A 26831-nucleotide genomic window follows, 5' to 3' on the forward strand; every position below is an offset into this window, starting at 1 on the left:
AGTGCATGAAAAAGCTACCAATGGCCTGAGAAGGGATGCATTCATCATCTTTATCTACCTAAAGAAGTAAGACATGCAAACAAGGGTAAGGGATATGGCAAAGGCTAGGTAGAGGCATAGCTAGGGTGGGACAAAGGGGATGCAATTGACAGATGTCAGTCAATCAGTAGGGCAGTACTGGCATTCATTTTTGTATCAGCATTTCTGCTTTTGCAGTCAGAACTGAAGTGCTTCAGCATTTCATGGGTGCATGCAGGTAGAGCTTTTTTCCTTCCTGAAGTAGGGTTTTTTTTTTTGGTCTCCAGGAGGTAGTGAATGGGTTATAACAGGATGCTTGGAGTCTTTAATCATATGAGACCAAGTCAGATATCTCCATTTTGTGCCATATGCACAGCTGTCCCCTATCTAGTTATCACTTTAGGGCAGTTTAGAAGAAAACATTGGTTAGTTTGGGCCTATCAGTATGAGTCTGACAACTCATTCATTCAGGTCTGGGGCAGTATTTTATGCACATATCAAACAGCATTATAAAAGGAAACAATGTAGCTAGGCTAGTGGAAATCAGTGGCATACAAAAGATCTAAAGTCTCATTTGTTTTATCCAATGTCTTACTTTTGCAGATGTCAAGTTGAGGCCATTGAAGATAAGAGCTATGTGATACTGGGTGCAGTAAACCTGGGACTGAACTAGGAGGAGAAGGTTGCATTAGGGACAGCTGCAAGATGTGATGGAAATTTCATTGTCTGTTGATGCAGAGTGCTAAGACTGTTAGCTATTGTTCACATGGTACAGAGTTGGATACCCTCAGTTGCTATTTGCCCACTGTGTGACTTTGAGCAAGTTACTTACTCAGGTATTGCTTTTGGTTCACCTCTGAAAAGGGATCGCTTGTTTCATGGGCCTATTTGGCTACCTGCCCTTTGTAGTACTTAAAAAGAAACTAAATACATTTTGGTGCAAAGACAGCAAGGGTGGCTGAAACTTAAAATGATTTGGGCTGATATGATACAGAGGCAAAATGAAAGGTAAAACATAAAAGTAGTAGAAAATGGTGGGCAACCACAAACATAAAAGCAGTAAAAAAGAGAGGGCAGTCAGGGAAATATAAATAGTAGAATGGACTATGATGCTGACAAACATATTGTTTAGATGTTGAGATCATTGGGCATGTGTAGTTCAACACTTAGACATCACTGTAAAGTTACCTGGACTTTAAATACAGGATGGATTGGGGTGTACTTACCAGACATGGCACGTCAATGTTGAACAGAATATATAGGATTCTTATGGAAATGCTGTTGCATGTGCTTGATAATAGGGTGACTGTTCACACTTCTATAGCAGAAGAGGAGACTTGGAAGATTAAATTTGTAGGGAGACCTAGTGAGATGGGGGCATGACTATAACAGTCTGTGGACAGTATGTCTCCCCTTAAATAAGGCAGGCTTCAGCCTAGCCTTGGTTCCAATGAACCCTAACAGAGGGTGAACCTTGAATCTTTTTTTGGGTAACAGGCAAGCAGAAACAAAAGTTTAGGATCAGCAGATTAGTTGATTTGTTTTACAGATCTTTTCAGTCATTGGTGTTAGCTGAGCTGGTTTTCAAGGGACTGCTTACTTTCTATGAGATGGTTGCTGGTTGATTGGTCTTATTATTATCCTTCCAAGCCCTGACCTTTAAGCAAATCTAATGATTGTTTATTAATAATTTGCATTATAACACGATTTTTCAGAAAACTGCATATCACTTTATGTTGCACTGTACATAACTTGCACTTGTACTTTACCTGCACTTACTGATTCTTTATTATTGTATAGTTATCATGCCTGAACTGTCGTACCTGTAATGCTGCTTTAACTAGGTTAGATAATGCTAGGTGGGCCCTTGTTGGCGTATTTTAGGGTAGGAAGATTAGATTTATGTTTCTAGCATTTAGCGACTCTGTCTTATGTTAGGGTAATGACTTGTTTTTGTGTAAACTGTTAGTTTCTTGTGAGCTAGCCTTTGAACAGTCCTGTTGGTTTAGCCTTGTATTTGCTGGCGTGGGGAGTTATTTTGTTAAATTATGTCTGAATTTATATGTTTTCTCACTAGTAATTACTGTCTCTGTAACCCTGAGCTTTTTACTTGTTGTTGGTGCTATTTTTAGCGGCTTTGTTTTCTGTTTTTTTTTTTGCTTTTGCCCTACAATAGTATTGTGCTTATAATTCTTAATACCACGTGTGAGGGGGGTCTGCCAGCAGTAGCGCTCACCATCTCAATGCTCTGCGCATTAACTGAATGTCTATTTACTATAGTTTTTTCTCTATCCTGTTAACGCTAGACTGATTATTAGTGTTTTAGTTTGCTTTAGTAGTGGTTTTAGGGGTTTCGTTTGTTTTAATAGGTTTCTGCCTCTGTCTCTGTCTTGATATCTATTTAGCTTGCAGTTTTAAGCACTTTTCGCTTTTCTCAAAGTATTCGCTATGTTGTTTCTACTGTTGGATTTTACAGTACAATTTTAGCTGCCTATTTAGCGTTTAAACTTTGGATTGCGGTGAAACTGAAAGAATTATTTTTTTCCCGCCTTATTTACTGTTAGATGCTATTAGGGTACTTGTGTGTGTGGTACTATATTTTTTTAATTTAGATGTAACCACTGTTGTGTTCTGAGTCTTTTTTTGACCTCTAAATATACTGATGTGTTTTCATAGACTGTTGCTGATGGTTACATTTTAGAGATAGGGATTGTAATTAGTTTTTAAGCTGCCTATTTGTTGCTTTTCAAAGAGAGAGATTGATATTTGTATTTAAGCTGCCTAATCGTTTGTATCTTAACTTTTTGTGCCTAATTGTTTTGTAAAGAATTGCAAGTCTTATGTATAGATTGTCCCGTTTGTCCTAACCTCAATTTTTAACAGTCTGCTCATTTTTCTTTTTTATTTATCTTTTTGCTAGCTGGTATAAGGTACTTTTTCCACTCTCAACTCCTGGAAGTGCTCAGTTTGGACTCCTAAGACTGCAAATTCCACCCACCAAACCTGCTTGGGTTTTCCGCCCCTGGGTTAACTTCACACCCTGGATAGAACCACTCTAATTTAATACTGTATGTCTCTGTGTTATTAATTTTTATCAAGAGTGTCATTTTTTGTTATTACTTGTTTTCCTCTCTTGGTATATGTACTAGACTTCTGCCTGTCTCTGCCAGCAGCCAACCCCCCCCGTCTATCTTAACTGCCTTACCCCTTAGTCTGTCTCCTCGGTTCTGTAGATAACTACCTATACAGTATTACCCCTTAAACTACTCGTGATTCCAGTACATCCATTCCTCTTCTCCCACCTACAGTACTCTCCCTCTCCCCTGAAACTATTCTAGTTTCTCTTCCTACTTCCTACGCTAAATGTTTAATGTGTCTCTCCTTGACTATTTCTTCTTCTTTGTAGTTCTTCCTTTTTGAGTCCTGCCTATATCTACCTCCTACTGTTATATCAATCTGTCCCTGAGTTTACCTATACCATTTTCACTACTTCTAAGCCTCCCTTGTACCTATACCCAAACTGTTTCTCCTTAACTTCACTTATTCCTTTTTCCCCTATCCTCTGGTTACCCTAGCTAACTCTTGTATCCAGCCTACTTATCTTGGCTAATTACTTTCTGATTGTTTTCTCTTCCACTGCTCTCACCCAAATTGTGTCTGCCCCGCTACGCTCCCCTCCCTACCCCCAATTCCCACCTACCCCCAGGGGTCCTTAACTTATACCTCACTATACACTCCCCCTAATCCTCCTAACCTATCTCCATCCATCATACTAGACCTCTCCCCTTAACTCATACCTCTCTTTCTTCCCTCCCCTCCATCTTATCCACCCATCTCTGACCTCCAACTCTAAAACTATTTTATTCATATCTCCTTTCAACTTCTATTTAACATTGTCTCTTGCATCCTCCTCTTCTATTATTCTTTCATACCTTGCCCTACTTTAAATGTCACTTACTACCTATCTAGCATTTACGTCTTATTGGACTAGATCTAACTATCTCCTACCTTAACTTTCAATTACTTATCTCCCTTAAACCCTACTACACAAACTAATACTGATCTACTTGTTCTTAATCTGAACATCTTTTACAATTTACACTATCTTTTCAACTATTCACTACCATGTCACCATCACTTAAAGCTTTTTTCTTACATATCCTTCTCTTTACTACTGCTACAGCCTCTCTTTCTTTATCTTACTACACCACCTCTTTTGAAATTAACACTTTATATGAACAAAACCTTCATCTGCAACAAACTCTACCTTCCTCCTTCTTCAGCACCCTTAATCATAGTAACATTACCTGTTCTTCCAACTATCTACTGCCAAAATACCATAGGATATCTCACATGACCTTCTGCTTTAATAAAAAGATTCTTAATGTCTCACTTAAAATTCTCAAATTACTATCCTTTTCCCATCACCATCTCCTCCTACATGGTGATGTTCATCCTAATCCTGGTCCCTCTATCATGAATGAATATAATCCAAATATTAATACTTCACCTCTTCATTCTTCATGTACCAAAGCAGCCAACTCCCTTCTAATAGCTCACCTTAATATTAGAAGCGTCAACAACAAAATTCACCACCTCCATGCACTCCTTCACTTGCACTCATTTGATATATTATGTCTAACAGAAACTTGGTTAAAACCCTCTACTCAAGACCAGGAAATTACCCCTCCTGGCTATAACATACTTAGATATGACCGCATGAAGAAGAAAGGTGGCAGTATAGCCATAATCTATAAATCTAATCTACAAGTTACCCTTTATAATGAACTTCCATTAACAGGTAACAAAGCTGAAATTTTATCAACCAAACTTCAAATTAACAACAATAAAGCTATCTATCTAATTTGCATGTACCTTCCCCCTGGTAATAATATTCAAACTCTAGAAGACTTACTTAGTTCCCTTTCAAGCCAACTACCCCAAGAAACCATAATACTTGGTGATTTCAACATTGACTGGAAAACCTGTTCATCCCAGCAACCTACTAACCATATTAATCTCTATGGTTTCTCGCAATTAATAACAACTCCAACTAGAATCCATAAACCAAATAATAAAGAGACAATTTTGGACTGGATCCTTATTAATCACCCCCCCCCCAACAGCTATACTCCAGGAACCCTTCCTGACAGTATTAATGATCATATACTTACATATGTCTTCAGACAAAAATTAAATAATCCTAATACTCATAAACTAAGAACATGCCGTTCAAAAAGATTTTTCAACCCTGATAACTTCCTTGCTGAATTGCAGGCATGTGACTGGTCGCCTTTGACACACCTTGAACTTAATGAAACAGTGACCTATTTTAACACTAACTTTCTACAAATTCTTGATTATCATGCTCCATTACGCTCCACTAGGATAAGAGCCAAGACTGCCCCATGGCTAACAAAGCATACAAAAGAAAAAATGATCCTTAGAAATAAAATCTGGGCTAAATGGAGAGCTACCAAATGTCCATCTGATCACCTCCTTTTCAAACAATTAAGAAATGCCACCAAGAAAGATACTCTTAGAGACAAAAAGGAATTTTATCTTCATCTACAAAAAACTAGTCAAAATACCCCTCAAAAATTCTGGTCAGGTGTTAATAAACTTCTTAAACCAGGACATTCACCTACTCCCATCCCTTCTGGCTTTAACCTCAACAGTGCTTCTCAGATCCCAGATGCCTTTAATAAGTACTTTACAGAAGCCATTCTAACCCTAGCTAATTCATTACCCACACCTACTGCATCCCCACAAAACACCTCTCCAGTCTCATCTAAAGCCTTTCAAATTCAACCTGTCTCTTCATCCATTATTTATAAGCTTCTCATCAAACTCAAACCTTGTACCCCATCTGCTGACCAACTCCCATCTGAATACTTACAAATAGCTGCAAAAGCTATTTATCACCCTGTATCTATTTTGATTAATAGGACTATCTCTGAAGGAAACATCCCTACCATTTGGAAAATATCTCATATAATTCCTCTACATAAAGGGGGCTCTTCTACTGAGCTCTCCAACTTTCGCCCTATTGCCTTACTGTCCCCATTAGCTAAGATAATGGAAAGATGCATACACAAACAATTTCTTAACTACCTTCTTCAAAACAAACTTCTAGCTGACTGTCAACATGGATTCAGACCTTACCACAGCACTACCACTGCCCTCATTTCCTTCTCTGACTCCATAAATAATAATCATTTCTCCTCAGCACTATTCATAGACCTATCAAAAGCTTTTGATATGGTTAACCATAATATACTTCTTGAAAAACTCAACCTCTTCTCTCTCAGCTCACATTCTCTACAGTGGTTTAGAAGCTATCTCATAAACAGGCAACAAACAGTGCTTTGGGGGAACAACCTATCATGCTTACTCCCAGTAAATGTTGGTGTTCCACAAGGATCAATCTTAGGACCTCTTCTTTTCTCATTATTTATCAATGACCTTTATTTGAATGTGCCACAAGCTACCTGCATCCAATATGCAGATGACTCGACTTTGATCTGCACTGCTAAAAATGTTTCTTCCCTCCAGTCCATCACCCAAACAGCTTTCCAAAACGTTGAAAATGGTTTATGCAACACTGCCTCCTCCTTAACCCCCCAAAAAACTAAGCTTCTTCTCTTTACTCCTACTAATAAATCTCCTACACCATTCTTCACTATCTCCTCAAATAATTCTACCTGTATTAACCCTGATAAAACCACTCGACTATTAGGTGTAACCATTGACAACCATCTCAACTTTGATGACTATATTAACACTACTATTAAAGCTGTTAATAAAAAAATTGGGACACTTTACAGAATTAAACCATTCCTTACCCCAGCAGCCAGAAAAAACATTACACAGACCCACCTGATCTCCACCCTTTTTTATGCCTCAGCTATATATACTACCTTATCTAAAAATAACATTACCAAACTCTCTACCTGTTATAATAGTATAGCCAGATTCATTACTGCTACTCCCCTCAGAACTCACCACTGTCTCAACCTCAAACAACTAAATTGGCTAGAGCTAAACAACCACCTACTCTACCAACAATTACTTGTCATTCATAAGACCCTTCACTTCCCTGATAAAACTCCTAGCCTGGCAAAACTGATTTCTCCTTATAAAATCTAGCCACACTTCGCTCTGCCAATAAACTCCTAGTATCCTCAACTAAAATCATACAATAAAGCTGGGGATGCATTATTTTCAAATTCCATAGGTAAACACTGGAATCAACTCCCTCAAGAAATAACTAATCAAGACTCTACCTCTCTGTTCAAAAAACATATCAAAGAACATCTTAAAACTCAATGGCTATGTCCTTGTACTAATCCCGACTGAAAAGAATGTCTCCTCACATCTTTTTTTTTTTCTACCCATCCCCCTTCTGAGCTCCTAACTTACACTTTCTATTGTTGAGAGTTACATCTTAAAAGTATGCCTCCTATTAGTCTAACTTCAGTATTATGTTTTTATTTTTAATTTGTTGAACTCATCTTATAAGTATTTTAGATTTTATTTTGCAATTCTCTTTTTTACCTTTTATATTTTTATTCAAAATAATTTCTTTTTTTTTGTGATATATCATTGCTTGTTTTGCCTGTACTGGAGCTTTTCTCCCCGGGCCTCTACTGTAAACGGATATATATCCAGTTGGACTAGCCCGGTCAACAAATGTAAAATAAATAAATAATAAAATTATTTGGCATATAATAGTAAATGGCACAATAAAACGAATAGCTGCTATCCTCCAATAGTTATAAGTTTGCGGTCATTGACTATTATGATCACGGTTATTTCCATTCTACGGAAAGAATATACACATTATAAAACCACATTTGTTGTCTGTTGATGCCGCAGTGACTAACTGCTCCGACTGAGCAATCTCCCTCTAGGGACTGACAAGAAATACGCTTCAGGGACTAGACTAGATTGCTGTCAAAAGCCTGTGCACACAGTGCTGAAGTCTGCAAACCTTCGCTTACTCCGCTGTCTGTCAGTTCACATAACTTTCCTCAGCAAGTTTTCACATTGTTTTATGTACTTTTTCCTGAATAAGTTGCTACTGTCTTCTCTTTTGTTCCTGTAGTAAACGAACGTGGGTCTTGTGCTGCCTGTGTGATTTGGCTTGGGTCAAAGGGCGGCCGCTGCCAGTACATATTTAGTGATGTATTAAATGAACTGAGGAGGTGCTGCTGCTGGGAGGCTTCTGTGGCAGAGCGGGGCAGCAGAGTTTCAGGAACTTACTTAGAACTATTACTGCTAGCAATTGGTCTTATTTATTGAACAACAGGATGGCTGCGATGGTGAGTTTACTGCCAAAAGTGTATTATACATCTTGTAACATGTTTTTAATTACGAGTATTAGATTGTAAATGCTGTAATACTTTGGGTAACGAATGGAGGTGCAATACTGGAATAGCAAAATCCAGAACTCCAGTCGTGCTGTTTTCTTTATTCTGGCTAATGCTGAAGGACAGTAAGCCAATATTGATAAAGAGTTGTACTGTTTTCGTGTTATTTTCCAGAGTTATTGCATTCGGTTGTTCTTGTTTATCTCGCAATGGTCTTGTGACTCATTTTTGCTGTATGCTTGCCCGTTTAGTGGTAGCAGCTGTAGCGCAAGGTGTGCTGGGACTTGAACTTGATGATGTAGTTTGCATGGTTTAGTTTTTCTAGTAAGTATACTTAAAGTGTCACAGTTGAAATACGAAACATTAATGTGGACGTGGGATCCGCGTTAAAACAATCTGTACTGTGTATGTGTGCAATCATATGTGCCTGGGGGAGGGTTCTACTCTGCTTTACCTCCTTCCCAACATAAAGTACAGTATAATTTTAATCCGAGTTTAGTAACTCGTATGTGGGTGTGTGTAAATTATTATTTTTGTGTATGACGTAGAAGTTACCCTGTTAGGAATAAGATAATGTCGTTCTTCGTTTTTAGAGTGACGTCAGGTTATTATGTATAACTTGGGAGGAGTTCGGGTGACTAAGGGCGTGGTTTGGTCTTGCCTTCTTGAATTTGTCGTCTTGTACTTTGTGCATGTATTTTGGAAATGCACTTGCAGTGTTATGTTTCGGTGCTTAACGTTGGTTTGACAGTGGAATTGCCGTGAATGAGTAGTCTATAGAAATGTTTTTGCTAGGTTGCCTTAGTTATTGTAAACGGAGTTCCCGTTTAGGGGTTAGTCGAACACGTACATATTTTGCGTACAACTAGGTGGGTAGTTGGATGGACACGTCCTACATATTGCGTAAGACCGGGTGTTTGGCACACAATTCCTATTGGAAACTCAGTGATTTTATGAGTTCCTGAGTCGCTATTAGGGTTAATCAAACAAGACGTAATTTTCATTTTTCAAGTGGGATGGGTCTACTGGCCGAGCAGTAAGCATATCTTTTAACTGTCCAGGTATTTATGTTTCTGTGGAAGTCACTTGTGGATTGAATTTGGAACATAATGACGACATTTGAGTTTTAGACTTCATATTTTTCAGAAAAATACATTTCATTTTTAGACTTATTCTTCAGCTTTCTAAAGTTTTTATAAGAGCAATATTTTCAATTTTGTCCCCGATTTTGGGTTTTTGTCCCCTCCATTATTTTTGGCTTTGTCCAGGTTTCTTGCGATAATACCTCTCAGCTGGCCATATTTTTGGTCTGTGGTTTAATGGCAACCTGTTGAGGACTGAAGTAACAAACTAGTGGCAGACACTTGTGTTTCTGACTTCATATCCATCAGAAAATCCATACTAACACAACAGCTGTTCTAGCAGCTTTGTAAATTTTATAAGAGCAGTGTTTAAAATCTGACCCCATTTTTAGCCGTTGTTCCCCATTATTTTTTGTTTTGTACAGATATTGTGCAGTAAGAGGTTGAGAGGCGTAGGTGTGGTGCTTTCCCACCCAGCATACCTCTGGACAGAGCAAAAATAATGGGATGATGGGGCACTTTTTAAATATTGCTGAGACAGTTGCTACACAATGTTGTGCCCGAGTGCATTTTCTGAAGAAACTGAAGTCTGAAAATCAATTGGGTATCATTATTTATTAAATTTGTTCCTCAGTATTATGCCAGTAAAAACGCAACTTTTATAGAAACAGATTAACAATATGAGGTAAAAATCTGGACATTCTGAGAAAATCTAGACAGTTGAGAAGTATGCCTCTTGGACACACCACTCAACTTCTTTGCCCAATAATTGTAGACAAAGCCAAAATAACGAGGGGAAAAAAGATACATTTATCAGAAAATCAAAACATTTTGAGGGACAGGGCAAAATATGAGACGCAACTGGGGATGTTGTGCAAAGTTCTGGACAGCTGAGAGCTATAACACATGCACTCATGTATTTGAATGTTTACGTGTGTATAATTTTTGTTTATAAAGTTAAAGCTGCGGATTGTGTAGTTCAGAAGTGGTTAACCTCTCAAGTTCCCTACATTGTGAGCAATGAGTATTAATGTTCTGTTTTCCTCTCTGCTGTACATGTAGTCTCTGCTAATATTTTTAGCAGATAATCATTGTAAGTAATATGTAATTATATTAATTTGTCCAAAGAACTTTTTTTTTGCTAGTTTGAAATACGGTGAGTTTCCTAGTTGAAGTTGTGAGGAAGTGTTCCATATTTTGCCCATTTGTTTTTTTTTTTTTTTTTTTTTTGTGGTGTTGCATATGTTAGTAATGGATAGATGAAAATTATGGTAGTTGATGGGCAATAAATAAAATAATAGCTGTGCAAATAAATAAGACCTACAGCTTGTATGGAGGAAATGGCTAAAGTGCTTATTAATGGCCACACAAATCCTATTATTATGCCCCACCCCTTCAAGTGTTGACTAACCATCAGAGACCCATGATATGTCCTAAGAAGAATGCAGGGCGGTGGCATTACTTTGACCAGATCCCAGTTTGCCACACCATTGGTGAAAGAGCATTTTTCCAAACTCTGTCCTGCAACAAAATGCCTTTCCAGCTGAAGTTAGAACTGAAACAACTATTATGTGTTCACTACCAAATTGAAAGAACAACATCTCAAAGAATCTATATATTCTTGCTTTAATGATCATGGTTGGTTGCAACTCCAAAAATGCACAATTAATTATTTTTCTCCTTTGCTGGTTGGCTATTCTGTACAAATGTTAGGCTTGCTTATTATACTTAATGTAATTTAATGACTGCAGTTGTAATAAAATTATAATATTGTACATTGTGGCTCATGGCAATTGTTTCATTGTACATATTGGCTGAATGAGTCCATGTCATGGCTGAAAAATGTTGTCTAACAAGTTCACTTACCTGGTTAACAAATTGCAATAAATAAAATGTTGTTGGTAAATGGCTAAAAGTTGGGGGATGTGCACAAGCAACCTAGCTTGGAAAGACGTACAGTAATCCATGGGCCACTAACCTTTCCTCAAGGTATCTTGTGAAGGTAGTCTACTCTTGTAGGATGCCAGAACTACCACATATGCAAAACCATTAAGGTGTCCCTTCTTTTCCAAGGGGAGCCACTTATGACCAGCCTCCTCTATGCCTTCATAAGAAGGCCAAGAGCAGCAGTTGTATGCTTGAGAATTGTCCCAAGCTGTTGAAAGCTTTTAGACTCTTTCATTAGTCTTTTAAATCTATATCTTGTAAGACCAGTCTTTAGCACCAGCATAAGCATAATGTATCAACTGTGGTATAAAGGGCGGGCCAACACAGTCTGCTTCCCTGTGCAAAGTGTTGCTTATCCTTACTTTACCAAGAGTTCTGACGCACCATGCCACATTATCTCAACTACTGCAGAAAACGGTACTATACAGATTACATGTTGAGTGCAGAAGCTGTGACATTTACTGAAACCAACATTTACATTTACAGTCATGGTGGCATTTTATAAAGAGCAAATGATAAGAAGCAGTTACTTGCCCAACTGCCTGTAGTGATGACCATCTCTCTCTCTCTCTCTCTCTCTCTCTCTCCATTAGCAGCAAACTAGGTGCCATAGTAAAGTCCCCAAGTGATGTGGACATCCTACAGAAGGGCCTCGCTGAGACAGATGCCTGGTGTCAGAGCCATGGCCTCAAGCTCAATGCCAAAAAGTGCAGTGTCATCCCCTTTGGTAAAAACTCTGTACCCATGAACTACCACATAGGCAGCAATCTACTTGACACCGAATGTGTGATAAGAGACCTTGGGACCCAGGTGGACAGTAGTCTCTCCTTTGATAGTCCCATCGCCACAGTAGTCAGGAAGGCCTTCTATGTGGCACACCTTATAAAAGGGTTCTCATCCAAGAAAAAAGAGGTCATTGTTCCCCTCTACTCGACACTCATTAGACCCATTATAGATGACAACGCTCCTTTTGGAATGAACCTCACAAGCCATCTGCAGCAGCTGGAAAGGCCACAGTACCTCACAAAGAGGATTACTGGCCTCAAATACCCTACACTGACCACCTCAAAAAACTTCAGCTTTACTCCGTAGCACATCGCCTACTCCAAGGTGATCTCTGCCTAACATTTAAAGCTATGTCAAACCCAGAGCTGTTGGACATGCTACACCTAAAGAAATCCCAATCCCTCTGAGCTACGCGCTCTAGGGACCTAAACCTTGTCACCACAATAAACAGGACATGCTGGAGGGATAGATTCCTGTCCCAGAGACTTCCCATACTTTGGAACAGGCTATGTTAAGCAAAGTTTTTCATTAGCACTCTTCAAGAAAAATCTTGATGAGTGGATGGGAAATACACCCCGGGGAACACTTCTGTGTCTCTGCTCGACAGTGGCACAGGAAAATAACTTTCTTTGGTGATGTAAGCCAGGGAACCTTGTTGGCTAGGGTTATGTAGGCCCTTGGGCCAATAGCCTAGAACCTACCTATGATAACGAAACCTTGTCAGTGACACATGGGACCAAAAGTTACCATGAAATTAATAGTCATACAAATCCCACTTATGCTACAGTTGTAAGGAAAGTATAAGAACAGTGTTATTATACATTTTGCTAATTTTCTAGAGATGGTTCAGGTGAGAATTGTTCATTAAGGTCCCGGCAATTGATTAGTTGACAAAGATAAAGCCAATCTCGGGTACTGTATGAAATTAAGAAAATGTTCTCTTCTGGCATTGTGCTGACTGGTTTGTCTGAAGTGCTTGCCTTGATCCAAGTCGAGGCAATGCTGACATGTCTTTTCTGTTTGGTTATCGTAACTAGTATTTTATAGTACTATTATTGTAACTAGTATTTTATAGTACTATTATTGTAACTAGCAGTAATTTTGTGTCCTGATGTGCGATCTAAATCGTGTATAGAGGAATTCTGTAGTTGATGACTTTATAGAGAAGAGTACAACGCTGTAAGTTTTTAAGAATCTACTGCAGGTTGATAGCAATTCTGTCATGTGCATTAGACAGTTGCAATACCAGCTTTGTCTTTTTTTTGCATATCACTGTGATGCACTTTGTGATCCCCTAAATAAAGCTATATGGCATTACCATCTCCTTCAGGGCTGTTGTCTGAATACTGACTGGAGCACTCCATATTGGAGTTTTCCTTAGATGCACACTTAAGACTCACAGCCATCGCAAGATTTTCTGCTGTTTTTCTTCTTACACCCATGGCTGTTAAATGGGACTACAAAGTTATTTTCTCCTTCTGGCTAATAGTCTCTATTTACTAGGTGTTTACATGTGAATTTCACAAAGAAGCTTGCTGAACTGCTCAAAAGTATATCCAAATTGCCCTGATATGTGGATAATGCCTTACGTTTTGCAGTCAGCAAATTGTTTCCATCTTTCTTGTCTAGTGCAGATGGATCTGTTTCCACTGTTTGCAACCCTGCCTTTGACACTGTTGTGGCAAGGTATTTGTTCTTGTAGCAGCGTATTCCAGTTTCCTGTAAGAGGATTGGCTTAACTGCAGCTAGAATTATCATTTTTAACATTTTGCATTTTCATGGCAAAGAAAATGGAGATGAGCATGTGGTGATGTGCTGACAACTCTTAGGCTTTATTTTTATAGTTGTATTGTAAACAGAATGGCACCAAAAAACAGTAGCCGAACTTAACGAAAATTGAAAACTTAAAAAGACGGCCGAGAACACCCAAAAGCTTTAATAAAACATTAAACAGTAAGCGCTTTCATCACCTGTAGTGACTTCTTCAGACTGAATAATGATACAAAGCACTACCAATTTAAAGTGCATTCTAACAAGCTGGTAATTAAATAATTAGATGATTGAAATAATCAGTACATCATACATTCTTTTAAATGATGCTTCAAGCCCTTTCTTTTTAAGTAAGCAGTAAACTCATCTCTATTATTTAAGCCGGGTGGAAAACAGGCATTAAGCCTCACTTGCCACATATATTCTCTCCAGCTTAATTCACACTCTGCATCAAACCTTCTATCGTAGTTGGTAACAGAAACTTCGGACTCACCACGAAATAAATAAATATAATATACTTTATTATACAAACGGTAAGCGCTTTCGCTTTCTATCATAGTTATAAATTTCTTCCAGAATAATAACATTACATTTTCTGGAAGCATAAAGCTTCGCTAACGCATTTTTTAAGTCACCTGTTTCTACAGCATACTTATGTTTATACATTCGTTTAGTATATATAATTCTCTAACCGTACATCCTACATAAAAAGAAGGGCATGATTGACATAAAATTAAATATACAACATACTTGCTTTTACAACTGAAAGACTTAAAATTAAAAACCATTAATATTAACTTCACTGACATCCGTTAGTAAATAATCACATAACTTGCAGTTAAAACACTTAAGCATCCCTAATTTTTTTATATTTAGGCTAACAGGTTTCTCCATTTTACTCTGAAATAAATTCTTAAAACTTTTGCCTTTTTTTATACATAAACTGGGGTCTATCCGCCAATCTTATCTTTGAACTCAACCGGGGTCTATCCGCCAATCTTATCTTTGAACTCAACCGAACTTTGTAATATTTTCCAATTATTAGTAATTAACTTCTTAATATTATAACTATCTACTGAATTACTAATTTGCATACGAACACCAAACTGCATTGTTCATGGTGGTCCTCTCAAATGTAGCCTTGTCTTATCTTAAAGACTTGACTTCTCTTAAAGCATTGTGAGTAACATTAGAGGGATAACCTCTAAATCTAAAATTCTCACACATTAAACTACTCTCGTTGTCGAAATCACTATCATATTTAGTAAGTCTGTTTACATGTAATAACTGACTTTTGACAATATTGTCTTTCATCCCTTTCGGATTTATGCTGCTATAATGCAGGTAGTTATTATTTTGAACTTCTTTTTTAAATATCTTGGTATAAATCTTTTCCCCACTCTTGATCACCTCTACATCCAAATATTTAATACTGATAGTGCTATACTCTGCTGTAAACTGCAAATATGTGTTGATGCCATTTAGGTACATAATAAAACTATTCAGACTGTCTTCATCCCATCTCCATAAAAGAAATACATAGTCAATAAATCTGATGTAAAATCTAATATCAGAAAAAATACTTCCTAAAATATTGATTCTTTCCCAGCCTTGCATAAATAAAGACTGGATATCAAGAGTGACTAATATAACATTTTCAGTTATTAACAAGTCTTCCACCTTCTTCTTAAAATCAAAAGTATCTTTGATAAAGGTGGAACCTTTTTCAACAACTCTTTTGTAAATACCTATCCGTATATAGCTAAAGCCTCAGTCCTACTATTAACACTGGATACTATTGGTCTTATGGGTGGATCATCCAAACACTTACGAATTTTGGGTAGATCAAATACATGGCTTAGTTTGGGAGTATCTGTTCTTAAATACTTTCTGATCTCATCTGTAATTCTATTGGATACAACACCACTCCTCTATCATAGAATCAATAAACACAAATGACTTTCTCACTTCAGAGAAAAAAACTTAGTGTCAGACAACATATCATACATTTTACGTTTATAATCCAGCTTATTTAACACCACCAAAGCTCCACCTTTATCTGCCTTGGTAATTTAAAATATCTGGATTCTTCAAAAGACAGTTAAGAATACTATTTTCATGTTTGTTTAAGTTTTATAATACATAAAACTAGCAGGCTGGCTTAATAAATCAATAATTTGCATTCTTGTCGTCATTAGGAAAATTTCTAATTATTTATTTTTTTTTAATGGGAGGTAGGTTTTCTGAACTCACTTGAAATAAAAGCGTCATTATCAAAAATCATCCTGAAATTTAACTTTCTAGCGTAGTCTCTAAGTGAGTTAATAACATCACATTTGTCCGTTGTGGAACTGGGCACAAAATTCCATCCTTTAGATAACAAGTATCTTCATTCAAAAAAAATGAAGACAAATTAATGTCACTGCTATTTAGTACCTCCGTTGTTGGTATCTCTGGTTTTTCCATTTCCTTTTTCGAAAGTTGTTGCGATTGTTGTTGTAATGGTAATTCCCTGCAGGGCGGTTTACTGCTGTTACCTCCGCCCAAGTACTTGTGCCCTGTGCTCCCATTTGATAAACAGTTACTGGTTGTTGCACCGGTGCATTTTGAAAATTTGAAGAACTGGATGTTTGACTAGTAGATGGCTGTATGGTGTGTGCTATCATGTCCAAAAGGTGCTGTATCCTCCTTTCTCTGTTAAAAGAAATGGATCTTTGTCTGTAGATGTAGCTTTTAGCTTTGTACATTGGTTATCATATGACTTTGGTATGTATTTTGTCTAAAGTATGAAGACACTGAATTTGTAGCGTTGTTGCCTCACACCAAGAGGTTCTCTCTTTCGATTCTCAGCTGGAGTGCGGGGAGTGCCTTCTGTGTGTAGTCTGCATGTCCTCCCCGCGGTTGGGTGGGCATTCGAAAGACATGCGTAAATGGATGTGCCTTCATTGAAGGTTGAACGTCGAGCTGCCACCTCGGCGTTCGTGAAAATCTACTGCCAATCATTAGCGGACCGGAGTTCTGCTGTGGCGACCCCTAACCAGGAAAAGCCGAAAGACAAAAGTAGGCAAGTTTTTTAATACTGAAACTGTATCACTGTAATTGGGAGGGTGGCGTAATGGTTAAGGTGTTTGCCTTGCAAACACAAGGTGCAGGGTTTGAGTCTCAGAAGAGATAATTGGCTAGGCTTAAAAGGGCTTACAAGGGATTTTAGCCTAGTACTAATCTATGAACCTATAAACCAGTATTGTAATATGTGTTCCATATCCAAGAATAAGTTTAACATTTTTGGAGATGACCACCACAGTGAGTTGTTAAACTCCTGCAACATTGTCAGTTAACTGTTCCACAGTAGTTTCAATGTGTGCTATTGCCAGCAACACCATTTTCTGAAAAACAAAGTCTTCAGCTGTTCTTCAGAAAACCTATCTCTCCTCTGGAGTTGTCCTCAAGTTAGCTGAACTGCTTATGCTTTGGAGACCACACCTGTCAGTGGTCATGACAATCACTGAATACAGACGCTCACTTTTTCTGGAACTTGATAAAACGTTGTGATTTATCTGTCATAATGCTTTTGTCCGGAGTGATTTGCTTTAACTTCTCTTGGAATTGAGTCTTGTTTGACAACAGTTGATGTAGATGAGTTTAGCCTGTAACCAGTATTCACATTTGTCTTTCCATGTTCCAGCAAAGTTGTATAACAATCCTAGATGCTACTTTTGCTTTTTCTTCATTAAGTTCTTAAAATCTAAACACTTCTTTCCACTTGACTGTCTGAGTCCATATTGTGAATGCTGTGTGTTGTGTTGGAATCCCACCCATGTTACTCAGCAAAAAAATCATTTAAATTTTGCACCTTTCCTTTTGAGGACTGTTGTCTGACATTTCATCATCATAAATGCCATTCCTTGGAAATACACAGCTTTAGAGTAGCTCAAGAATAGTTGCCACATATCTGGTAGATGACATCTTGTTGCTGGAAGAGATCTTTGCCAGACTTGAAACGCAGATTTTGCAGAGTAATATCAGCTTCCAAATTGATTTAATGCAAATTCCACAAAGCAAGTATAGTACCACTTACTGAATCTGTGTTGCCAGTCCTGTTTATCTGTAGTCATCTACTCCTAGATGTGACTTGAGATTCTGTTCAGCTTCTGTCTTTGTTGATTAGGTACAAATATCTTGCCTACCTTAAACAAAAGACTCAAGATACAATTATTTCTTCAACTATTCACTAAGACAAGATTTGTTTACCGAAGCTTGTCACTAACACAACTTTCTGTATCTCCCTCAGTAAACATCTGAAACTCTGAGCTTATTCCATCTCATTTGCAAATAATTTTGATTTGCAGTTGACTCTATCTGATTTGTGCATTTGATTGCATTTTAAAAAGTTTTCACGACCAGTTTGTTTTATTTGCAAACTTGGAGAATCTGTATGCAGTGATCTCTGAAAGTACTCTATAATGGTTTATGATTACTGTACACTTTCATCCTTTTCTGGTAGTCAGAAAATATTCTACACACATTCCTCGGGCCTTCTTTGTAAAATCGCAGCTCCTGTGCCGTTAACATGAGGTTTGTATGGTTGCTAGGTATCAGTCCTGTGAATCTCTGATAGTATGTTGTAAATAACTACATGAGATGCCAGTACTCCAAAGCCACTGCATCCCTTTTCCCAAGATTCAGCTATGGAGTAGCTGTTACTTTGCATAACTGCCTCTGTTTTGTAGGTGCCATAGTTCCTTATTGGTTCGAATATAAAGAGCAACACATTTTCACGTAACTGTACACGTTCTTAGATAGGATTGTCTACTTTTGCCTGTATTAATGTGCTCTTTATATTTGGGGATTTATTTGATGTTTTACGTTTCTGCTTGACTATATTTAGTTGTTGTGTTGTATTGTATAGCCCAAGTAGTAGCTGAAAAGGGTTGTAGATTAGCTCACCTCCTAGTTAACAAGAATTACGTAAGTAAATGGTGACCACTGTTCTAACCATATCAAAACTTATCAATACCACTGTGCAAGTGGTAATTTAAATAAATCTTTACCTTGAAACAGACTTGATAAATGCACAGTCATTGCTTGATTTAACTAGCCTTGCCACAACCCTTTGTTATCTAATACAGAAAATTTTGCATTTTGTATCCCAGTTAGTACAGATTGGGTAATGATTTCTGTTGAGTGTTGCATGTCTGAAGAAGTTTCAGTATACAAACGAAAAATGCGGTGAGACAATTAAACGTTTAGGGTTATTGCACTTTTGTGAGTGATGCACTTGTTGGATGCTTTAAAGTGGCTCCCCATATTGATGATCCTCTTTGTTTCTCCTGCTGTTAGTGCAGTTTTTGAGTTTGCTTAATGATTTCTATTGAATCCTTTTTATTAAGGTCTCTCAGATATGCACATGTATAGCAAATTGAATCACAAAACACAGGAAGCAAGGGTGAGTGGCTCTTCCTCCTGTGAAAGGGGCCATTTCTTTTTCGAGTTTGCTTCTCCGAGGTCAAAGCCAATGGTAAAAGATTGGGAAGGGCTAAGTATGCAGATGACTGCAAACCTGGTGCCATCATATACTCCATTTTTCTACAAGAGGGCCAGTGCAGATAAGAGTTTGTGCCAAAATCATGGAATTAAATTAAATGCCAAGAAATGTATAATTGTATCCTTTGGCGAGCATGAATCTCTTTGTAACTGCCATATTGATAACACCCCCTTGGGAACAGATCCTGCAGTTACAGATCTGGGAACCCATGTTAATAAATTAACTGTCCTTTGATCACCATGTAGCCGCATTCTAAGGAATCCCTTTTCATCACACAGCTTATATTGAAGGGTATGACTTGGATGTCCAGGGACATAATGAGTGCAGAGTACACTGGAAAACAGTTAAGCCTATTGTAGAGTAGAATGCCCCTTTTTGGTATGTTCCTGTCTGATCAGTTTTCACAGATGGAATAATGACAACACTTCCTCACTTAAAAAAAAATTTTTAAGGGCCTAAATCAAAAAAGCTGCGCGGACTGTCTCAAAGTCTTGTCTCCTCATAGACTGCTGACAGGCAACCTCTGGATCATGTGTAAAGCCTCAACCAATCCTATTCAGTTACATGTCCAAAAGCCCAATGGCATCAGAAGCACCCACTCAAGGAACCTCAATCTCCTTCACAAGATTAGCAGAACATGCTGGAGGGATAGGCAGCAACACCCATGCTTTTAATTCTCTGTATTTCCATTTTATCTTTAATGCTACTGGAGCTTTCTTTGGAGCAAACGCAACTAGTGAGGTACGATGGTAGGATTTAATTTGAATGTGATGGTTATGTTACTGACCATTGAGTAAATTCTTTAGGATCCATTTGCATGTGATGCAGATATTGTGGATGTGCAAAATACATTTTCTTGTAATACAAATATGTCCTTGCTTTTACTATAGATCTTGAATTGGTTTTACCATTCCTATTTTCTGAATTTTCTCTTGTGATAGTTTATTTGCATGCTAGTCTTCTTGGGGACCCCCTTTTTTAAATGGTTCTGCAGACATGCAGCTGATGGATACCAAAACTCTCGCTTTGTAGAACCAAGCAAACACCCCTGGCTTGCTGTGCTGTATGCCATACACCTTGTCTTCCAAAAGGTTTCTGACCCACTGCAATGCTGACTGCCTGCTTTCACCAGAATGGGTAATACCGTGGTTCCCATTTACTCTTGCTGGCTTCTCCAACTTCCAGGGATTGTTTATTGTTTGGTTTTTTTTTGGTTACAGTCGGAGGCTTTATTACTCAAGACCGTTGAACTTGATCCGTTATTAAGTTGCTGTTTCCAACTCTCATAAGATTATTTATTCTGCAGAGCAGTATCCGATTTACACTTGGCACACTGTACTTCACTTTCCATGTGTGCATTGTCAGTGAGGAAGTCATTTCGTCGGTTCTGCTCCACAACATCAACTTTGATAGCATCTTGTAGTTCTGCATTTTGCACACTTAAATTTATTATTTTATTAAATGGCTCTAATAAATGTACATAGCTTGCATAACTAGCACAGCGACCAAACTTTCTTCATGTTTAGAACTGTGTTGTGCAACAGTTCATTTACTAGCTTCATTGTTTACCTTGTTTTCTTACTGTACCTTTTTTTTTTTTTTTTTTTTTTTTTTTTTTTTTACATGCAGTTTTACATTCACATTTTTCTACTGTATTATTTGAGTCAAAGTAATTTTGCTGTTTCAGCACACATCTATGGGTCTTTTAAGTAAGCTTTTTGCAACAGTCTTTCTATTAGTTAAGCAAGTCATGTGAAGCAGTTCTGTCTTTTGCAAGTAAATCCTGTAACTTTCCACTTTTGGTCTTTGATATTCTACTGGTATTAGTATGATTCGTTGGAGCTTATGCCCTTGAACAAATATCTGATGTGTAGAAGATTTTTCTCACTGCAGTCCAGGAACTCCTTTCTAGTTTAGTTTGTCATTTGCATCATGACACTGCAAGAAATTATACACTTATCAGTTCTTCACCTATAGTATGCAGAAATAAGGTGGGCCTCCCCTGCTTGTCTTCTTCCATTGTCAGTCTGAAGAAATGTAGTTATGGGAGGGTACAGCTCAATTACTTTTTCCCAGGTACAATGCCTGAATAGAACAGTTCCACATGCCCCTAATGACCATGTACATCCTGGTATTTTTTTACATCAAAGATGTACATCAAATATTATAGTCATCATTGTTAAAATTGGATATAGCCTCTTCGTTGGTGTCTTGCCCCACCCCCCCTTTCTACCTAAACAAGGAATGGATCCTGGAGTCATGCTCTTCATGGTGCTCTGGAAGTACCAACGGCAATATAATCATCACCTCTCTTGTATAATAAAGTGGTTTGGAGTCTCTCTCAGAATTTAACATCTTGTTTGAATTTTCAGAGTCTAAGAAGCAATGCAGAGTTTAGTTTGTTATGCAGAGGTTTCCTGTACTTTTTAATCCTCTTTTGTCTGTGTGGACTCCACATCCCTTTACATGTAATCGGAACTCTTAAATTCTAAAGGATTTCCTTCTTTGTAACCTTTCACCTGCTCTTCCTAACACATGCTGTCCATTGCCATTCTTAAACCACTACCTTTCCAGTTTATTTTCTTCTCCTTGCTGTTCGCCCCACTTTTGCTTGGATTTACTAAAACATTGGTCGTGATGTTGATAAAATGACCAGTAATTTAAGGAGTGTATTCTAACATTTGTATGTTTACCAGATAGAATGTGTTCCTCAGTGTACTGCATGTAAAAATGCTTGCTTTTTGACATTACTATTGTGAACAAAGGAAGCAGCCTTCCTTTTGCAAACTGACTTCTGTCTCTCTTTTTTTTTTTTTTTTTTTTTTTTTTGAGGAACATTTGTAACTGAGTCTTGTTCAGTATCCTGGGCTGGACTGTTTCCTTTCCAGTGGTTGTTACTTATTTCCCAAAACATTCTAACTTCATCCTCCTCTCCACACCCCTCTGGATTGTAATCCCTGCACCTTGGACATTGTAGGTTTAACATAATGAAGTGGATGGCCTCTTCCTATAGAGGTAGGGAACCGTATGCTGCTTGGGGTGTGGTGGGGGTGCAGTAAAGGGCATGGCATCCATGTAGCTTTCTGGGCTGGGAAAAGATTTCCATTTCTGCTTCCCTAAACTGCCCCTTCTATATGCACTGCACACAAGGTGCCATTGTCAGCATATGCTGAGTGCTGTCTTGTGTACCTACTCATGGAATCTACAACATATACTTCTGCAGCAGGGAATGTGCACGACCCTTTCCACCCAAAAAAGTAATGGATATGTTAATTGTTTTCTTCCCTTGTCATGTTGCTAGTGGGTTGGTTATTGTATCTATTTGGTAGAGAAAATAAAATGCAGAAGGTGTGTATTTTATTTAGTTAAATCTGACTGTTACCCCAAGGACTTGAGCACGCTAGGCATTTTTGTCAAGGACTGTTTTTTAAGTTCTTTTAAATTCATATTCATTATTTCAGTAATGCTGTCTGCTCCACTTTTAGTCACTGCCACCCACTTCTTTTACCTTCAGTCTTTCCAGCCACCAGTGTTGTCTTTTATTAAAATCTCTGTTTTGAATTATGTGGCCAAGTACTTGAGTTAACACGCCTTTCGCTGATCAGTCTTTACTGATTTGATTTCCCTGCAGCCCATGGAATTCAAGTTTTCCTCAACACCACAGTTACAAACGCATCACATTCTTCCAATGTATAGCCTTACTTATAGTCCAGCCCTGTAGATGTCCGTTACTACTAGAAAAAATTTTATTCGTTAGTCTGAATGAGCAGTGTCACTTTTTTCAGCAGTGGCCCAGGGTAAAAAGCTCCATTATACAATTCTTCCTCTAAAACGTGCACGCTGATTGGCCAGCCCAACCAGCGTGCCCGTTGTAAATCCCTCAATATACTAACGGAAAAAGGTCCGGTCGCCCGGACTTTTTCCGTTAGTATAAAACACTGTCTCGCTATGTTAAAAGAGTTTAACATAGAGACACAGGTTTAAAAAAAGCAACACAGATCTCCGTTGCTTTTTTTAAAGCTTATTTTAAAGCTGTCTCGCTATGTTAAACCCATTTAACATAGCGAAACAGTAAAAAGCAACGGAGATCTTGCGTTCTCCGTTGCTTTTGCCCGCAGCTCTGATGTACTGCGTAGGCATGCGCAGTACATCAGAACTGCCGCGGAATACCAGACAGCTGCGGAAGGGCAGCAAAGAGGCATTATACAATGCCATTATTTAAGAAAAGTAATTATTTCTTTTCTTAAATAATGTCATTAATATATAATAACCACTTCTGGGTGTGTAATGCGGGATTTAACCACGGTTGTCTTTGGTCCCTCGGGCTTCGCCCTTGGGACCAAACCACGCCAACCGTGGTTAAATCCCACATTACCCACACCCAGGCGTGGGTTATTGCTATATTATACAAACATTTGCATTTTTGTCATTTACAATCAGTTTCATTCTTAAGCAACAGATCTGTTAGTCTTGCACCCTTGACTTGAGTTGCATCATTTTACAAACAGTCTTGATTTAAAAGTAAGAATTCCATGGGTTGTATATGAAGTTTTTAAATACAGGGAGGTATATGCAGTGCAGTATTGTCAGTAGGCATAGATCATCAGGTTTTACTTAAGAATATTCGTTACTTTAAGGACTTGTCCTAAATGTAGGACACTGGAAGATGAGAGAGTAGACCAAAGAAATGAAGTGGAGGAAGCACAAGGAAGATGGAGATGAGATTTATAGAAGAAGGTGTAGCTGTGATGGAGAGTTGGTTTAACCAGGGATGGTGCAGATGGAGAGTTGGTTTAACCAGGGATGGTGCAGATACAGAGCCTTTTTTAAGGGTGTTACATCAGTTAGTATTTTAGGTTGCAGACTGTTAAGTGGGATGGTATTTCAGATGTTAGCAATGCAGTGTGAATACAGTAGGTACCTTGCATTGTTAGGTTTAGTTAGAGAGAGTAATTTGTAAGTGGAGTATCAAGGTCTCTTAGTTAGGTAATGGGGGTAAAAAGATGAGTTTTTCAGGGCTGGGTAATAGTTTGAAGGTCATAATTGTGAGTACAGTAGAACATTTGGTTTGAGTTAGTTGTGCTGTTTTAGAGAGAGGCAGTGATATTGTTGGGTGGTTGTGAATTTGGCTACTTTATCATAGTATTATTCTAGTTTGGCTGATGTAGAAATAAACAGAGGAGTTTATCTTGATTAGGACAGAACAGGCATATAACAGAATTGAGAGTAGAAAAAAAAAGTGGCAGTGTTTTGTCTAGCAGAGTCCATGTTTTACTTTGGAGGCAGCCTCACTTTTGGCGTGTTTTTATTGCTTGCCAAAGATGGAGATCAAATTTCAGGTGGTGGTATTTAATAACACCTGCTAGTTTGGTGTGGGATACTTGTTCTGTATTTGGGCTTCTTGAGTGATAGCATTGTAAAGATAGTGTTTTTTTTCTGGAAGGTGAGAGACTTGGGGGGGTGAAATGTAGTAGTTTTAATTCTGGGGGGATTGAGTTGTCAAGCCAAGCTTCTATGGAAGGACTTTGTGAGTGAGCCTTTGTATCATGGGTAGAGTCTTGGCAGCACATAATGGAGTCATCAGTGTATTTGTATTGTGGTGGCCTCTTGGCTTCTGTTTTTTTTTTTTTTTTCTGGGTCGTTGCTTGATTAAACAGTAGTGGTTCTAGGCTGGAGCCTTGTGGAATTCCGGATACAAGAAGGAAAGCTGAATCCTCTTACCATTCCACTGCTTGGGATCTGTTAGTGAGGTAACTAAGAAAAGAGTTGAGGAAGATGATAGCCCATAGGAGAAGTTTGTTTAGAAGAATTTGACTCCAAATGCCATGGATAGATTCAGGAATAGCGTACAGGTTAGAAGATCTGAATTTCTGTTGTGATTTACTATATCTGTAAAACTTAGAAAGGCAGTGGTTATACTGTGATATGGTCTGAAATCATGATGTGAGGGAGAGAGGAGGTTATGAGAAGTACTGTATGCAGAAAGGAAAAAGTGAGAGCCAATACATCTTTATAGATTTTTTTCTGGGTAAGGATGAGAACTTTTAATTATATGAACCTTTTAGCAATGCCTTGTCTTTGCTGTGTAAAATGTTCTCACCTTCTCATAGCTCCATTTCCAAAAAGCATAGGTTTGATTGTATGGACTTTTAACAAAAGTGATGTCTTTTTGTTCTTTAAAATCTTCCTGATATTTTTCATAGCTTTTCTTCCAGAAAACAAGTAACTGGTCATTGTCCAATATGTGTGTCTAAACAGGTAGTTCCTAACGAGCTAAGTATTGCTGTTTTGATAGCATGGGTAATATACTAAAATAGACTATTTGAGTCTCCTAAGCACTGTTGAGAGAATAATGATCAACATGTGTCCATTGTTGTAGCAACGTCCTTCTGTATTGCACAGCTAACAAACAAACGTATTGTGTCTAGATCTAAGATTTCATTACACACTTTACTCAGTCCTCATTAGGCCAGTAACTGAATATGATGCTTCCTTTGGCATGCATCTGTCCGGACACATGCAGCAACTGGAACGTCCACAGAGGAACCTTACCAAAAGAGTACAAGGCCTAAACATTTCCAACACGAACCAACGCAAAACCTTTTGCTATACTCTGTATCCTGCAGGCTGTTAAGAGGTGACCTGCGTCTGGCTCGCAAGGCATACTCTGACCCAATACTGATGTATTTACTGCACATCAGCAAGTCAAGTGGCATCAGAAATACTCTGTCTAGGAATCCAAACCTCTTCTGTAGCATCAACAAAACAGTTTGGAGAGAAAGGTACATCTCACAGAAGATAGCACTGCTCTGGATCCTCCTAAAACAAAGTTCATCTGTGTCCATATTCAAGCGCAGCTTGGATCTTTGGCTGGGAAACGGATGTAGGTTGGTAGATGTGCTTGGGAAGTGGCCATTACTTGAAATAATACATTTGACTTTTAACATTGTTGCTAGTAACATGCTTGTAGATAATTTGGAGAGAAGTCGTTTCTGCATCTGGTTGGCCTTTTACAAAGACTGCTTCACAGTAATGCCATTATAGTGCATATATAAGCTTGGGAAGAGTGGAGTTAGGTTTGTCTGTATGTAGTTTATAAAATTGTATGCCTGCGTTTTTTATATATTGTTTACTGAATGTATGCATGCTCATACATTCTTCAGAAATGTACTTGGGCATATTGGTTACATAATTTTTTTAGCTCTCTCTGCATTTTGCTTTGCTTTTGTCTGTTACAGAATGTTGTCTGAATGCATGAGCTCAGCATTCCGACTGGTCTGCTTGTAGGATGTACTACTTACAATGCAGGAA

The 26831-nt window shown here is 38.1% G+C and overlaps 1 protein-coding gene across 1 annotated transcript in view; it reads left to right on the forward strand.

The window, feature by feature from the left end:
- The first annotated feature begins 7979 nt into the window (after positions 1–7979).
- The window catches only part of SNX9 (sorting nexin 9), a 1114799-nt gene continuing 1095947 nt past the window's right edge, over positions 7980–26831 (forward strand). Inside the window, exon 1 of the mRNA XM_044063919.1 lies at positions 7980–8342. Within this exon, the coding sequence (XP_043919854.1) occupies positions 8331–8342 (12 nt within the window). The 5' untranslated portion in view covers positions 7980–8330. The remainder of the gene's footprint in view (positions 8343–26831) is intronic.

This window comes from Protopterus annectens, chromosome 1.part0, assembly GCF_019279795.1.
Source record: "Protopterus annectens isolate FY-2018-M chromosome 1.part0, PAN1.0, whole genome shotgun sequence".
Lineage (NCBI taxonomy): Eukaryota > Metazoa > Chordata > Ceratodontiformes > Protopteridae > Protopterus > Protopterus annectens.